The sequence below is a fragment of the Aptenodytes patagonicus genome, chromosome 2 (assembly GCF_965638725.1).
Source record: "Aptenodytes patagonicus chromosome 2, bAptPat1.pri.cur, whole genome shotgun sequence".
Classification (NCBI taxonomy): Eukaryota; Metazoa; Chordata; class Aves; order Sphenisciformes; family Spheniscidae; genus Aptenodytes; species Aptenodytes patagonicus.
The window spans coordinates 26,717,540-26,735,163 of NC_134950.1; the positions used below are offsets into that span (position 1 = coordinate 26,717,540).

The 17,624-nt window shown below is 41.8% G+C and overlaps 1 protein-coding gene across 2 annotated transcripts in view; it reads left to right on the forward strand.

Annotated features, from left to right (window-relative positions):
• Positions 1-228: 228 nt before the first annotated feature.
• The window catches only part of RAD54B (RAD54 homolog B), a 71,242-nt gene continuing 53,846 nt past the window's right edge, over positions 229-17,624 (forward strand). Inside the window, exons 1-4 of one of the 2 annotated variants that reach the window (XM_076329413.1) lie at positions 229-288; positions 893-975; positions 3,304-3,457; positions 4,156-4,330. In XM_076329413.1, coding sequence (XP_076185528.1) covers positions 3,320-3,457; positions 4,156-4,330 — 313 coding nt within the window. In that variant the 5' untranslated portion in view covers positions 229-288; positions 893-975; positions 3,304-3,319. The remainder of the gene's footprint in view (positions 289-892; positions 976-3,303; positions 3,458-4,155; positions 4,331-17,624) is intronic. The other variant, XM_076329412.1, reaches the window with a different exon arrangement.

The window sequence follows — 17,624 nt, forward strand, 5'->3', positions numbered from 1 at the left end:
CCGCGCATGCGCCGCTTCCGACAGCGCCCGCGCCGAGCGCCGCCCCACAGGTTGGCACTACGCACGCGCACCTCAATGTTACCTAGGCGGCAGGGGTCGGGCACGCGCAGTTGAGGTCACCCCGCGCACGGCCCCGGAGCATGCGCGCTTGGCGGGAAGCGCCGCACTCGGCGGGGGGGGGGGGGGGGGCTGTGCAGGGCGCATGCGCGGCGCGGCCAGCGGGCTGACGGGAGCCGGCGGCGGGACAATTGAGTGCTGAGGTTGGCGGCGGCGGGGCCGGCGGCTGAGGTACGGCCGGGGGCGGGCGGTGCCGGGTGGCGCTGGCTGCGGGTCACCGGGCGGAAGGGCTGCTGGCTTTTCCTCGCGGGGGCGGCGGGCGGGGGAGCTGGCTGGGCGCTCCCAGCCCCTGTACTTGCCCGCAGGGAGACGTGTCCGTCCGTCCGTCCCTCCCCCCCCCCCCCCCCCCCCCCCCCCCAACCTCCCCGCGGCCGTTACCGGGCAGCTGAGGCGGGCTGGGCTGGGGGCCGGGCGCCGGGCTAATAGCGATTTGAATAGCATTGCTTTTTTGACCTGCTCCAAATCCTTACAGTTATTACTCATTTGAGGTGATTTTTAACTAATGCTGATATCTAAGGCGATGCACTCGCTGCCTGCAGTTTAACTGAGTAAAAGTTAATCCTGTGTCGCATCTTTGTAGTTGCCCATTATGATGACCATTTAGCCTGGTCATCTATGCCGGGAACGTCTCTTCAAATGTTCAGGAGAGCAGCCGGTAAATTTGTGCTAAAATGGCTAATGTAACTGCCTTTAACAGGACTCCGTGCATACTGTGTTGAGTTGCATGTGTAAAATTTTGAAATATTCTTTGTATATGTGTTTTGTTTTAATGCAGCTGTTAAGATACCTTTAAGGAGAAAAATTCAATGCTTGCAAAAACAGATGCATTCATGAGACGTTTTAGGATGTGGTTTCATGGTACGTTTAATTTGGTCAAGCTAGGTTGCTACTAAAAGGCAGGAGCAGTGCTTTTCTCATTACCTCCAGCTGTTTCCCTGCAGCCATATCTAACGGTATTGCAAGTACAGTGTGATTCAATGTATCGGTGGCTGTCTCAGAGGAAAGGGCATATTTGCTTGTCAGTTGATTTAGTTGTAATGTGGAGCTATTCCTTGCCCTAGCTACACCTACTCCGATCCCATGTAAAAGATCTAGCATCCATCAGTTGTTGCACATCCATAATGGCCTTTTTTCCTGTATAGTACTGTAAAGATACAAAATATAAACCTTTTATTTATTATTTTTTGTATTTTATATTTTTATTGTATTTTATAAAAGCTTATATTTTGAAGACAGAGAGATGTATTGCTGGAAGCAATATTACATTTTAAAAAACACAAACCCCTAATGGTTTTTGTAGTTGCAAGTAGGTAATACTGGTAATATTCTTACATGTTCTTAAATTTAATGGGAGTGAAGTTACTGAGTTATCAAGGGTCATATCTTTAAATTTCTTAATAATTTGCAAACCTCTTAATGAGTCTGTTTTTGTGGTGTAAGACCAAATGACGGTGCAAAGTCCAAATGGATTTGGAACCCAAAACACTTTAATCAGAGATACATGCAATTTATGAATTGCACAACTCCCCTGTTCCACGGGAGATGTAACAAGCTCTAGAAGTGAAGCGGGCAGAGTTAGTGTAGCAGTTCAGCCATGCTATGCATAGTCCTCATGTAGAGTTGTGGGGCGCCCTGGGTTTTCTTCCCAAGTGTCACCATGCATTATAGGATTGGGTAGAGAACTTGTTCAAATGCGTATGGCACCTGAAGCTGGCTGTGGTCAGTGCTGGCACTTGTAGTCTGCTCCTCTGGAAGGTTCTTGACACCTTTGCAGCTGTCACAGTGACTATCAGTTGTTTACACTGCAGGTACTCCTGTTATAATAACCAAGCTACTCCCTTATTGCATAGGGTTAACTAAAGTTCATATGTTAACGCTGTTGTTGAGTAGGCCTAACTTACGTGAACTGCTGTTGACCAGTTAAGAAACCTCTTTCCTTGTATTTTTAATAACTGCCACCATGGAAGCGACAACAGTTCAGGCCATTTTGCCATTAAGGCTTATGTCTAGTAACAGCATCATATATATGCTAATTGTTCAGATATGAAGGAGATAGCAGTACTCGCATTAGTGTCTGCATATTTGCAAAGTATTCTAACAGTACTCCGTTACTACTTCTGTGCAAATCTTGGAAAGAAAGGTGGTTGTGCCCTAGTAAGCCACTGGAGTGCGGAGTAGCGTCAAAAAAGTGCAGAAACACACCGGCTGTTGCAACAGGATGCAAACATGCTTTCAAGATGGTAGAGAGGTAGAGAAGTTTGTGTCTGCAATCTCTATTATGGTTTATTTTTACCTAATAGTTGGGGGGATCCATTAAAATAAACAGTCCATGTACGGATGGAGAATCAAACCACAGTATGTTCCATAAATTGCTGTACCGTGCTTGTCTTCATCATTCCAGCTGCTGGGTTATTCTATTGGAATTTTCTTTTCTTGTTTTGTTTCTACTACTTTGAGGTATTAAGATCATAACTTGTTATTCCAGTGGTTGCAAGTATGCTTTGTCATATTAACATTAGTGTATGTTTGGTTTTGTCCTGAGGTTGTATAGGGGAATAACGGTCTTATATTTTGAGGAAAAAACTGTAATATGTTCCTTCCACTGTTCAAGTGGACATAACATGGAGGGATAATCTCCACTGTAATTTTGAGATAATTTTCTGCTGAATTCTAATCTTATTATAGTGAATCTGGATGACCAATATAATTGACTGTTTAATGCAAAATACTGCTCCCAGATATGAAACGTAGCTTCAACATTTGTTGTTCATTGTGCACTAATAATGGGCTTTTCAAAATTATGTTTTAAGCGTTTAGAAGTTAGTTCTGTTTCAAATTGTCTTTCTTTTTATAAACTGGTGTAAGTTCGTTAAGCAGCCCTACATTGCGCATTTCTTGCTATTGAGAACTGCATTATTGGCTTTTCAAATGAAAAAGAAAGTGTTCAACTGCAGAATTTGCTGTAGTGGATCTTTCTTAGTACTTAAACAATGCATTGCAACGATACTACTTTTTCTTAAGTTGTATTATGCTTGTGAATTAAGATTGTTATTTGAAAATCTTTTATGCTATCTTTTGTTTTAAAATAGTGCTTATATTGTTATCTATGGATATATTTTTATATTTAAAGTCTATTCTGACTACAGTTGTCTTTATCTGCTTCCTTTCTTCTTCTCCACCCCCCAGAGCAGTACAACTAAATATGAGGCGATCAGCAGCTCCGAGTCAAGTGTTAGGAAATGTAGCCAAAAAGCCAAGGTTTATACCACCAGGAAAAAGTATCACAGTTTGTCTCAAGAACGAAACTAAGGAGATGGACCAAGAAATGAAATTAAAGGAGGTAAACTGAACAGTGCACTAAAAAGCATATTTGTTTGCACGTTGTTGTTACTAAAAGATAGCATCTGAGCTCATCACAAACAATCTCTGCTTAAATAATCAGTCTGTTCAGAATAGATTTTGATACCTTTGCTCTTACTACATTTGATCTTGCATCTCAGGTAGGTTTCTCTTACCCTTGCAAAGCACATGCAGAAAAATGTTTTTCAAGTAAATAAAAGTAATCAGTATTGAGCCCAGATACAATTCTCAGTGTACCTGAGGTATGGATTGCATCTTGGTGTGGGCTTTGTTGGATTCAAATGTTCGGAGTGCTTTGGCAAATGCAGTTAAAAAACCAAGATACTTAGTAATGAAATGCCAGTACATCAAGTTGCAGTTTTGCTGCAAAGAACTTTCTCTGAAACCTTTAATATCAACCAAAAAAAGCATCACAATTTTTAGTGATTTTTATCTACAGAAGACTTCCTTTAAATTCAATTCATAAACTACTTGTACAAGTGGTGTTTGGTACTGTGTGCACGTGCTTTTTGTTGTGAACACCGGGATGCATATATTTGTGTAGGGATGTCTATATTTACGTAGATAGTTTGATAATGAGGATTAGCATCTATTAAGATCCCTTCTCATTGCTCTTTTCTCCATTTCTCTGCAACTGCATGAAGGAAATGCTGTTGTGAACTTGTTTCTCTTTTGCAGATAGATGAGAAAGAGGGAAGCGCTTCATTGCTTTCTAAAATATATGGCCAGAATCAAAATGCAAATTTTACACAGTCTGTGGAGTCAGCTGGAAAAGTAAAGACTATAAACACATGTTTCAGCGTTAATAAGTGTAGCAAGGTGGAAATGAAAACACTAAATACGGCCAAAGCTGGTAAGATGCTCTTTCTTATTTACTGCCGTGTATCATAAGAGAATTTTAAAGTTTGAGTGATACGCTACTTACTAAACTTCTAGGAGATACTAATATGAGTCATGCAATGGTGGCATTATTTGGTGTTCTGTTGGGTAGAGAGTGAAAGAAACAAACATTAACTGATTTTTTTTAAATAGAAAAGGAAAAAAGTTGACATTTTAGAAGCCAGTTGGTAGTGCCGCTATTCAGGTGTGTCTTCCATAAGACTATTATAGTCAATTCACTCTAATCCAGAGTAGTATCAAGACGAGAGTCAGGATACCCTAAATAGTGGAAAAGCATTGTAATTTGGAGACCTTGTTGGCCTCGTGCAGAGCATGCTAACCGCTCTGAGCGGATTCACGTTTTTCAGAATTCATGAGGGTTTCTTTTCTTCAGTGCAAGATCTGAGCTGTTTTCTTCAGTGTCTCCAGTGGGCACTCAAGGTTCAAGCATGGGCTGCTAACTAGTGTAGCATCAGAGCAGAACTGGCTTTGTTCATTCATGTCTGTGCACTTACTCATTTATTATCCTCAGTAATGAATATTGCTCCGAAAAGCTAGGTAGTAAGCACTGCAAACTGAAGTGTCTTAACTGTAGCAAATGCACTTTGATGGACCTGAACGACTCTGTGGGGTTGAGTGTCTTCATTTCCCAATCCTCATGCGCCCTGACCGCAGATACAGTGCAGGGATGTTCTGTGTTGTGTGAATGCAGGTGTACAACCTCAGGAGCTGAGTGCATCTTGAAAGCGTTGCACTTGAACTGGGTTACTAACATTGCTGGATGAAAATCACTCCTCTTGGAGCCAGCTCAGGCATTTCAACATGTCTTACAGTTAATTCACTGTTGTTTCCTCATAATTAATTACATTGATAATGATCTTTCTCTTTGTTTTAGGGTTCATTTAATTGATAATACTTTTTTAAAACTCCAGACTCATTACACAGAGTGTTTCATGACTGCTTATTGCCTTGATTCCATAGTGATTGGAACTATAATTCAGAAGGCTTTAACACAGTTATATTTCATTTTGTTTGTGGTAAGAGCTGCTAAATCTGGAAGCCCGATGGTAGCTAGACTGACCTGTAGCCAACCCCGAGATGTCCTAGTCTCTCCAGTAACTTGCTTGGACTTTGTGGTCCCTCCAGTAGCCAAATCTCAGACCTTCTGGTCTCTTCAGTATCTGGCCCAGACTCATGGCTGCTCCAATACTTGGCTCCCAAGCTTCTTACCCTACTTGTCAGCTAGTCCAGCTTGGTGTTTGCCAGCGATCACACGCTGTCATATGTACCCAGGCAATATGCAATGGGCTCTGGCCTCTTTGCTTGCTGGCACATCAGGTACCTAGGCCCTATGACCTGTGTGTGGTCCAGCTCCAGCTGCTGGCATGTACACTTCCATACACGCTTATGCATGCAGAATAGCCTCTTCACCCAGGAAAATATTTAGAAGTGTAGCTTAATAAGGGACAGAGTGTGGCAATAGGGTGCAGAGCATTGCTGGACAAGCGTACTCACCAGTCACCTGTTTAAACTGGCCCTTTTGCCCTGTATTTTCCTATGCTTCTTCCTTCCCGAACCACCTTCGTCCATTCCCTTTGCCTGTCTCTGTTTTTTTCCTTTAAAAAAATCTCATTATAAGCCTTATTATATCTCCAAATAATCCTCTAGCACCTTGAGTTCCAGGCCCCAGTAGGCAGCAACGCCCTTCATTCTGTAAGGTAGTCTGGAGAGCCCCTCCCATTGACTCTTCCTGTTGGGTTTCACACCCAGAAAATGGGGGTTGATTGGTCCCCTGTGATAGCCCTGAGAGCATGCTGCTATTGTCATGTTCTGTGACCCAGAGCATATGCACTCTGTTGGGCAGATCTAATGTGGGAAAATTCAGCCTCCTTGTACACTTTAAGTCCTGGTCTTACGGATTTTGTGTTTATCTGCTGCATGCTGTAACTTCCAGTTCTTATGATAATGCACATACTTGCAGAAAATTTTCAGTGTGTATGGGACAAGTTGTTTGAGTGGTCCTCCTTCCCTGTAGGTGCATCTGCAAAAACTCTTGTCTGCTTGTTCTGTCTAGCAGTGCACTTGAAAGATAACTAGTGAATTTATTTCCAAAATAATCTTCCTGTGGCCTGGAGGGGAAATCAGCAGTCTTCCTAACAAAAAATGTGAAGTGGAAAAGATACTAAATGCTTTTTCAGTATCATGAATTCTGGGAGCAGCTGGTATGGGTTCTCTGTGATGACTTTAGAAAAATAACCAAAAAGTTGTGGAGTGAGACTGGGTGAACTGTTTCTGTTGATGCTGTGTTGCTACCTTTCTGAGTGACTGAACAACCCATTTTGTGCCACAGCCTTTCTATGTCTATAGAATGGGGCTAACCCTGCAAGTCTTTGTAAAGCTATGATGAAATGTGGTATAAAATAAGGATATCTAATGTCAATGTTAGTTATGGTCATCAGGTTCACTGGTGATTGCAAGCACTGTACTGTGAAAACAATCCTGCATCGAGGCTCCATTAAATCTCAAGTAATTTCTTAATAACTTAGATTTTTCCAAGACAGTTTCTGCCCTTTACATCACTTTTGTCTGCTATTCATTACAGCTAATGTAGCAATTACATAGATTGTGTAAACTATAACCTCCTTTGTAGTGTGAAATGAAATTGTTTTGTCAAAGCTGTTTTGGTATGAAATTCAGAAGTAATGGAAACCAGTTTTGAAAGCCAGAGTCAGTTTGGGTTTTTTATTATTATTAATATTGTAATGGAATTATATCTGACTGCCAGTCTCTTCAGCCAAAGAAGAATTCTCTGTTAATGAGGCATTAAAATAATTTAAAAAGTCTGTGTGTATGCATTATTTTGTTTTATTGTCTCCATATCATTTAATGCAGATGATAAACTGTTTGTTAGCTTTATATCATGCTCAAAGCTGCTGTGTTTGGGTTTCCAGTGCAGCAGTGGAATGTGTAAATAAATACCCCAGTTTCCATTGAAATTCTTGTGAAACACCTGTGGACCACTGGACAACTGCACTGTTGATAGAGCTAATCTTTCTGAAACCCAGCCCCGAAAATGCTGCGCATTCCTTCAGAAAAACTTGTTCTCTGACACATGGTGTCCATTTCCTGGAGTAGACGAGTAAGGATTTGATTTAGATAGCATCAATCTAAAAATTACAGCATATCTGGCTTAAAAAAATACTTGCTTTTCTAGGCTCCTTTTCAAAATAAACTACTTCCTAAAATTTCACTAATAAAAGTAAAGTGTAAGGGACTCTGAAATTCTATGAGATGAGATATTTCTAAAGGTGTTTTAATAGGATTGTAGCAACTGTTGTTGAGTGAAACCTACCTATGTGTTGTAATTTTTAAGACAGATTTGGTAATATCAGGGTTTGAACTGTAAGATACTGAACATGCTGTTCAACAGCCAGTTTACTAATCGTGATTGAGTTGTGAATACTGGAAAAGGATGTATTTCCATAAATACATATCTTTGTAGGAAAACGAGCTTTACTACTGCTTTATGAATCAGTGTTTGCTTGTTTTTAAGAGGCAAAGAGCATGGCAATCTCTTTGGTACCTTTGTTTTGTATTCAGAATATAGTACTTGTTGACACTGACAATGGATGTGTGGAGGGGAGGTAATCTATTTGACATTCTCATTGGTGCTTTTTCTTGCATGCCTCCAGAGAATTCTATCAGATAAGTCTGCACACTTTCTAAAAATGAAAGTTACTTTAACATTCCTAAATTATTTAACAGTAATTAAAAACAAAATCATAGATGTGTTTGGAAGGATATTACTGAAGCTCTTAAGTGCTTGATTTCTACTTGTCCTCGTTACATTCTGAGGACCTATAAGCAATAACAAAAAAATACACATAATTTGAAGAAACAATGGACAAGCAGATTTCTGAACTATACTTAATATCTCCTTAGTGTTGCTAGTTAAGTGGGACTGGCCAGAACTGAGGTTTTTACCTACATTGCCTTCAACTTAACATTTTCTATATATATATTTTTATTTATATAAACCATACATAATTTAATTTATGCTTATTATTTGAGTTTACAGCTTGCTTTCTGTTGGTATTTTTGATCTAGGAGAATGTTGCTCTTTTTTTCTTTGGACTTACTATATCGTGTGTGAAATGAATAGCTCTTTCACCTGCATACTTAGACACAAGATTCTAGTTGGACTGAGATTTCATTGTTTGAACCTGATGTAGGTGAACAGAAAAGCTGGATATAGAGTCTCATTCTGTTACAGCTCACCTGTTGTTTGGTTTTTGGTTCAGGAGAACTTTTGTCTTTCATCCATCGCTAACACCTGTTAATGCATCTTCCAAGAGGAACTTTGTCAGAAGTCATACTCAAATACTATCTTTGAGCTAACAATGCAGACAGATTGTAACTGTATTTCATAACAGGGTTAATGTGTTCACCCTATGTTTCTTGACAGATGTTTTTGAATGTTTTTCATGCCTGTGATATTAACTGTATTTATTATTTGCATATAGCTTTGAATATATTTTCTCTATCTTCTCTGGAATATTAATGTTTACTGAGTACATTGGTCTATAAGGTTTAGACTCTTTGCTCATTGAAGTCAGTTTTATTTTCGTAATAGGAATGTTTGTTGGCTCCTTCAGCTTTCTGGAACATTGTTACAGGTTAGTCTGATACCTCCTGTCACTTGATATGAATAAAAACCCTCTTAGCCAATTAATTTGAATATTATAAGAGAAAATTCACTTTTCATTCAGGTATGACAGTAGCAATTAATTGCCTATCACTTTTAATCAGAGGATTAAAAAATGTTATTTTTGGGATTTGTCATATTGTCTGATTTCAGTCTAACTGCCTACTTTTGGTTTCTAGATAACACAACTAAAAACATTCAGGCCTGACATCTCATAATGAAGCATATTATTGCTAGAATTCCTTGGATATCTGCAAAAGTAGACATATTAATTGTGATTTCTGTTATTGCATTCATTTCTATTATTGCACTTCATAGATTGAACTGGAAAAGACATTCCAGTCAGGAGTATTTTTACCGTCTGTCTATTTTAGTGGTGGAGTTGCACGTATAGCTGCAGTTCAGTGGGCCCCTCAAATGTTTTTATAAACAGTTGGTAAAGCAGTTAAGTCTTTGGGTAAAAGCTACTGCATAAACATCTGTAGCTCTTAATAATAACAACTAAGTACACCTTAGTACAACTAAGGTGTTACTGGATGCCTGACTGCAAATAATTTTACAGCACTGTTTGCAAGTTAGATTTTACAAGTTTGCAAATTTTGTTAGCATTTCTTATTCGAAATAGTAGCAAATTACTTTGCTAGCTCTTTATGATTTAAAATGACCTCCTTCTCCTTGCAGTGCTATAGACAGAATATAGTCTATAATAGCGAACAGACAAATAGACAAGCTCTTTCTAAATTCAGGATAGTTTCTTTACTGTTTAGGTGTCATCTGTATCTGTTTGATCAGTTCATTTCAGGAGATGGCGATTGGTTAAGAAAACTAGATTGATATAAGTGTATTGGAAGAGAAATTGTCTGTATCTCTGATCTGACACTGGTTCCAGAACTGTACATTTATACATCAACCATGATAGGTATACATGCAAATTGTCATCTATTGGCCCAGTAACCCACTGCACAGCAGTCAATGTGTTGCAGGTAGACTTCTCACTGAGAATTCCATGATTATTTAGTCCTAGATAGCTTGTGTTTTCTGGTCTGCAGCTTTGGGACTCTCTGGCATCTCCTCAGGACAACACGTTTTGCTTGGTGCTCTTCCTTGGGATGTGAGATGATGTATTCTACTTTGCTGCTGGCATAAGACCTTCCCTAGCATTTCCCCAGCTGATTATGCACACTCAGGTTTCCCCTTGGCTGTGGTCATGCATTGTTTTCAGTTATGCATGGAGATGGTATGATAGCAAAGCAGGGAACGGCATTTTAGCAAAGTAACTTTGCTACTGTAATCTTAAAGTGTTCAAAACTCTCAGGACTGAAGGAAAAAAAAAAAAAGAGAGGTTCGTTAGTCTGCCATTGCTTGTTCTCGTGACTCTTCAGGGGTTTTCAGGGTGGTTTTTGTTTTGGTTTTTTTTTTTTTTTTTTTTTCCTGCTTTCCTCTTCCTATAGATTCATCACCTTCTGTGTGGTAGTGACCAGAACTATGTACTGAACAGAACACTGTCCTCAAGGGCTTCTATTTCTGTGCTCAGAAGCACCAAATGCAGCAGCCATGACTTCCCGACTATTTTAGTTTTAATGCCTGTCAGGGGAGAAACCCTTACTGGATTGTAGCAATAGTCAGATAACTTGGAGTCAGTTGCCATAGGCTGAAACCAAGCTAAAGAATATTGTAAGCTTAGATGATACGCTAGCCTGTTGAAGAAGTTCACATCCCTAACCAGTGTTACCCATTTTGAATTTGGGCTGCCCACCAGCTGAGCGGTAAGATACACTGTGGTAGCAGAATTAGCAACCAAGGGTGAGATAGGAAGAAGGAACTTACACCAGCTTCACCACCAAAGGCAAGATCATATAACATTCAGCGACTGCAAAGCTGCTTTCCTGGACGGGGTAGCCATCTGCAATGCAGTATAATAGGCTGCAGTAAAACAAATCCAGACTTGCGTAATTCTAGTGTGATATTTCCACATTTAGTACAACATAATTTATAATTTGATATGATCATATCTTGCTGTCATGTGAATAACTAGGCTTTATGTAATGACAGATGATATAACCAGGATATTTACACATTTTAGAAAAGGGTAGTAAATTGACAGTGAAATATACTTTTCATTTTTCCTAGTTAAGTGTGCTCTGATATGTGTATTTGAACTAATGGAGATAATGAAGGAGAGAGGAAGGAAACCAGAAACCAGAAGAGTATTACATGGTCAGAAAATAAAGAAAAACAGAGTTATATTAGATGTAAGATATTCAACACTTTCCAAAAAGTTGGAGGGATTAAAGTGAAAGTTTTGCAGTAGTAACTTGCCTATTGAACAGAACTGTCATTGCTTCTTTACAATGAAAAAAATATAAATTGCTAGGTTCTTTACTTTTAAGTAGTGATATATCCGCTATTGAAGAGAGCTGTGCTGCGTGTAAAGATAATAATCTTTTATGGATTTTTCTTTAACTTGTTATTGAAAATTAAAATTTGTAAACAAGAAAAAAAGACTTAAATACACTTTCTTGTGGAGAGACAGAGACCGAGACCTAATGTTGAAACTGCAGATATAAAGGAAACTCCCCTTTCCAAGGGGCGTCAGGGGATGTGTTGGGAAGTGCACTTACTATCCCAATATATTTATTATAATTTAGCTCCTGGGAGTTGCATGCAAATGCATGGCATATAGTCTGCAATATATAGAAAATGAAATTATCTAATTACCGTAACTTTAAAAATGAGGAACTTGGGAAATACTCCATATAGAGACTATTTTCAAGGATTCAGGTTTAGCAGTAATAATTCTTTCAGTTTCCTCATTCATTCTGAGGGAAGTTGTAGTAGGAGACTCTTTTCTGAGAGGTAGGGAGGCATCCATTTGCTGACCGGACGCACTCTCTAGAGAGGTGTGCTGCTTACTGGGGGCTTGCATCAGGGATGTCACCGAGAGGCTACGAAGCCTCATACAGTCCACTGACTATTATCTGCTGCTGCTGTTTTATGTGGGCACCAGTGACACAGCCAGCAGCAGTCTGAAGACTATCAAGAAGGACTACAGAGCCCTGGGAGTGGCGGTAAGGGACTCAGGAGCACAGGTAGTTTCTTCATCAATCCTGCCGGTCAAAGGGAAGGGGTTTGAAAGGGCCAGTTAAATCTGGCGAGTCAACAAATGGTTGCAGGACTGGTGCCACAGCCAGGGATTCGGCTACTTAGACCATGGGACTCGCTTTGAGAAACCTGGTCTACTGGGGGCTGATGGGGTCCATCTGTCAGAGAAGGGGAAGAGCATCTTTGGTCATAGGCTTGCCAAGCTGGTGAAGAGGGCTTTAAACTAGAGATGCCGGGGGAGGGGAACTTCATCCCACTCCTACCAGTTTGATGCCAGGGCCAGCAACAGATGCCCAGAGCCTGGAGAAGGATCACAGGTCAAGCAGGAGAGCACCTGAAGAGCAGCACAAAGGAACTTCAGCCAGTAAGACAGCTTCATCGGGGGCCCAACTTAAATGCCTCTATGCAAACTCACATAGCATGGGGAATAAACAAGAGGAGTTGGAAACGTGCACACGCCTGCAGGGCTACGACCTTATTGGCATCACGGAGATGTGGTGGGATGGCTCCTATGACTGGAGTGTTGGGATGGAGGGATACAGGCTCTTTCGGAAGGACAGGCAGGGGAGATGAGGGGAGGGAGCGTTGCCCTCTTATGTCAATGACCAGCTGGAGTGCATGGAGCTCTGCCTGGGGATGGATGAGGAGCTGACCAAGAGCTTATGGGTCAGAATTAAAGGGAAGACAGGTGACAATACGGTGGGGGTCAGCTACAGGCCACCTGACCAGGAAGGCTGACCAGAGTGCCATGTGACAAAGCCCTGGAGGGAAGAGGGGCCCAAGAAAGCTGGGTAATATCCAAGGATCACCTCCTCCAAGCTCAGGAGCGATGCATCCCAACAAAGAGGAAGTCAGGCAAAAACGCCAGGAGGCCTGCATGGATGAACAAGGAGCCTCTGGACAAACTCAAAACACAAAAAGGAAGCCTACAGAGGGTGGAAGCAAGGACAGGTAGCCTGGGAGGAATACAGAGAAATTGTCTGAGCAGCCAGGGAGTAGGTTAGGAAAGCTAAAGCCCTGATAGAATTAAATCTGGCCAGGGATGTCAAGGGCAACAAGAAAAGATTCTATAGGTACGTAGGGGATAAAAGGAAGACGAGGGAAAATGTGGGCCCTCTCCAGAACGCAACGGGAGACCTGGTTACCTGGGACATGGAGAAGGCGGAGGTACTTAATGACTTTTTTGCCTCGGTCTTCATTGGCAAGTGCTTGAGCCTCGCTGCCCAAGCCACAGAAGGCAAAGGCTGGGACTGGGAGAATGAAGAGCCGCCCACTGTGGGAGAAGATCAGGTTCGAGACCATCTAAGGCACCTGAAGGTGCACAAGTCCATGGGACCCAATGAGATCCATCTGCAGGTCCTGAAGGAACTGGCGGATGAAGTTGCTAAGCCACTATCCATCGTATTTGAGAAGTCGTGGCAGTCCGGTGAAGTTCCCACTGACTGGGAAAGGGGAAACATAACCTCCATTTTTAAAAAGGGGAAAAAGGAAGACCTGGGGAACTACAGGCCAGTCAGTCTCACCTCTGTGCCTGGGGAGACCATGGAACAGATCCTCCTGGAAGCTATGCTAAGGCCCGTGGAGGACAGGGAGGTGATTTGAGACAGCCAGCATGGCTTCACCAAGGGCAAGTCCTGCCTGACTAACCTAGTGGCCTTCTATGATGGAGTGACTACATCAGTGGATATGGGAAGGGCTACAGATGTCATCTCTCTGGACCTCTGTAGGGCCTTTGACACGGTCCCCCACAACATCCTTCTCTCTCAACTGGAGAAGTATGGATTTGATGGGTGGACTGTCCGGTGGGTGAGGAATTGGTTAGATGGTCGCATCCAGAGGGTAGTGGTCAACGGCTCAATGTCCAGATGGAGACTGGTGACGAGTGGCATCCTGCAGGGGTCCGTATTGGGACCGGTACTGTTTAATGTCTTCATCAGTGACATGGACAGTGGGATCGAGTGCACCCTCAGCAAGTTTGCAGATGACACCAAGCTGAGTGGTGCGGTCGACACGCCAGAGGGACGGGATGCCATCCAGAGGGACCTGGACAAGCTGGAGAAGTGGGCCTGTGTGAACCTCATGAGGTTCAACAAGGCCAAGGGCAAGGTCCTGCACCTGGGTCGGGGCAACCCCTGGTATCAATCCAGGCTGAGGGATGAAGGGATTGAGAGCAGCCCTGCCGAGAAGGACTTGGGGGTACTGGTGGATGAAAAGCCGGCCATGAGCCAGCAAGGTGCGCTCGCAGCCCAGAAGGCCAGTCGTCTCCTGGGCTGCATCAAAAGAAGCGTGGCCAGCAGGTCGAGGGAGGGGATTCTGCCCCTCTACTCTGCTCTGGTGAGACCCCACCTGGAGTTCTGTGTCCAGCTCTGGAGCCCTCAGCATAAGAACAACACGGACCTGTTGGAGCGGGTCCAGAGGAGGGTCACGAAAATCATCAGGGGGATGGAACACCTCTCCTATGAAGAAAGGCTGAGAGAGTTGGGGCTGTTCAGCCTAGAGAAGAGAAGGCTCCAGGGAGACCTTCTTGCAGCCTATCAGTCCTTAAAGGAGGCTTATAAAAAAGATGGCGGCAAACTTTTTAGCAGGGCCTTTTGCGACGGGACAAGGGGGAATGGCTTTAAACTAAAGGGGGTAAATATAGACTAGATATAAGGAAGAAATTTTTTACGCTGAGGGTGGTGAAACACTGGCACAGGTTGCCCAGAGCGGTGGTGGATGCCCCATCCCTGGAACCATTCAAGGTCAGGTTGGACGGGGCTCTGAGCAACCTGATCTAGTTGAAGATGTTCCTGCCCACGGCAGGGGGATTGGACGAGATGGCCTTTAGAGGTCCCTTCCAACCCAAACTATTCTATGATTCTATTCTATGATTTGCAGAAGTTCTATACATAGTTTCTTCTTATTTTCTTCTTGATTATCAAAATTTATTATCAGGCTGTGTGTGTGTAAGGAGTGAAGATAGGCAAAAGAGAAATACATGGCTATTCTAAATTTCTCAGCTGTTCTTCTTTTCTGCTCTCCCACCCTTTGGAAAGTCCTAGTTTGGGGTGTGGGGGTTGGTTTTTTTCCCTCCCCAACCCTCCTGTCTCCAATAGATATGAAGGTGGATTAAAGGGAAGATGGGGAGAATGTAGCTATTGGGTGGAGGGACAAGAAATGCCTTATTGAAAGGAACTGGAAGGGGTTTTTTTTTGAGCTATCATGAGTATTATTACAGACTTGGCCTGGATCCATTCAAAGATAGTTGCCAAATCTTTCTGTGGCTATGCTTATCATTTGGATCCCCTTTGTTGCCATGCCAGCATAACTAGAGTTCAGTCCCAGCTTTTGGCTTTGGGCCTTAAGTCTTTCCCTGAAACAGAAGCTTTGTCACAATATGACTTTCCCAAAATCAACAAGACAGTGGTAAGATGGTTGTCTCGCTGCCCTCAAAAATATCTGCTGAGCAAAATTAGAAGAATGGAGAAAGCTGCTCCTATGTCAAATGCAGGGAATAGTGCATGGGGAAGTATTTTGAGATTAGTATTTAAAAGCATAATCTCCAAATTTTCATCTCTCTATGAAAAGATGGGAGAATTGCAGAAACTTGGCTTCTCTTACACTGTTTCTTTTTCTAGAGGCTATCTTGCTAATGGGGATTTAAGAATTTAAGCAAAATATTCTGAGAAAATCATAATTTTAAATCTTTCTGTATTTCTCAGCTGCTTCTGATGAGTCATCAAAAAGCTTGTTGGAAGAGAGGATCAGAGAAGATACAAGCATGTATTAGGAACTGAACACACTTGTAAAGAAGGGTGCTCTTAGCTTTTCTTTTTTTAAGAACATGACTTAAAGTAAATAGCTAATTCATGGTGCTGTATAGTCACTTAGTATTACAATTTGAGTCCCGTAGCTTTAAGCCAAACTTAGTTTGAAGGATGGTTACAGATCTGAATGTGTGGGCCCTGGAATGTCAGACTGAGATGAAGATAAATTCTTTAAAATTTGGCATGGGGTGCATTTTAAGTGTCTAATTTGAATATTTCCCATTTCAGTGGGCTAAATGTTGAGAGAATGCCTTACATCAGCAGAGGGGACAGAAGTGTAGTTAGCTTTTATGCTTGGAATTTTAGCTGATAAGAGCCCTGGAGTAGGCCATGTGTAATTCAGGCTAGTTTCAGTGAGTGGTATAAAGGTAATAATTACATCATTAACTTCTGTGTTTTTTGTGCTTGTCATGAGATACATGCACCCTTGTTCTTGCAGCAGCTGTAAGAACTGTTAGATGTTAGAAGTTAATACATGCTAGATGGTGATCGCAGAAATAGATGCAGAAAAAAAAGAGGTGAAGCTTCCCCTTGTTCTCCCTGCCCCCAATGCAGGACAGAGGTTTAGCAATGCTTAGAAATAATTGTGCAGGAGAAAGGAAAGGAGTGGTCTGAGAGGTTCAGGTATAGCAAGGATAAGAACAAGAAAGTGCAAAATTGATGGTAAAAGCGTTGATGAAGACGAGAAAAAAAAAATCAAGTTAAATAAGAAAGCTATTTGAAACACAACTTAATGATCTAAAAGTATTTCTAAAAAGCCTGGAGAAAATGTATTTAAGCACTGTAACTTCCAGGTGACGTTGTCTTGCAACTTTTGGCTCACAAAACTTTGTCATCCTCAATCCTCTCCATAATGAATAATGCCTGCAACCCTTAGTTTTGGAAATTACCCATGAAACAACTGTCCCTATGAGAGACCTTTGGAGTTGAAAACTTTCTCACCCACCCTTTGCTGCAGCAGGCTCTTAAGACAGGCATATCGAATGACTTGGCACTATCTTGCTGTTGTGTCAGTAAAGAGGACTATATGATGACCTAATGGAACTTTTGCAGTCCTTGCTACCTATAGACACTCTCAAGTCATCTTATGCAGCTGCCAAATTCATTTGCAAGAGTGAGCAACTGCCTCAATACTTGCCAAATGTTTCCACTGCCAGTATACCCCATATTCAGTGATGTGTAACATAGCCCATCCTAGCTGCTGAGTCTTCTTACAGTTTCTCATAAGCACAGGGGGATCAGGGTTTCACTTCAGCTTTGATTCAAATCTTGCAATCATCCTCTTGTTCTTATGATTTTCAGGCTCCTAGGCGATTGCAAATGCTAAACGCAGGTCTCTGCAGAGCTAGTTTGCTTGCACATTATTAAATAAGAACAGATGTCCTTCAGACTTATTCTGGGGCTACCACTTTGTGGGCAGAGCACTTTCACAGAGTTTAGCAATCCTTTATCTGTTGATTTGATTTTTTTTTTTTGCACTAGAAGGTCCCAGCCTGAATCACTTAAGCTGGTGTCATTCCCTTCAACATTCAAGTTTGCTGTCTGATCCAAACTACATCTTTCAAGATATGTTCTTTCTTACGGCATCCTTAATTACTGTAGATGTTTTTTGTCTTTGAATCATGTACCTTATAGTGATTTTTTTTTTTTTTAAG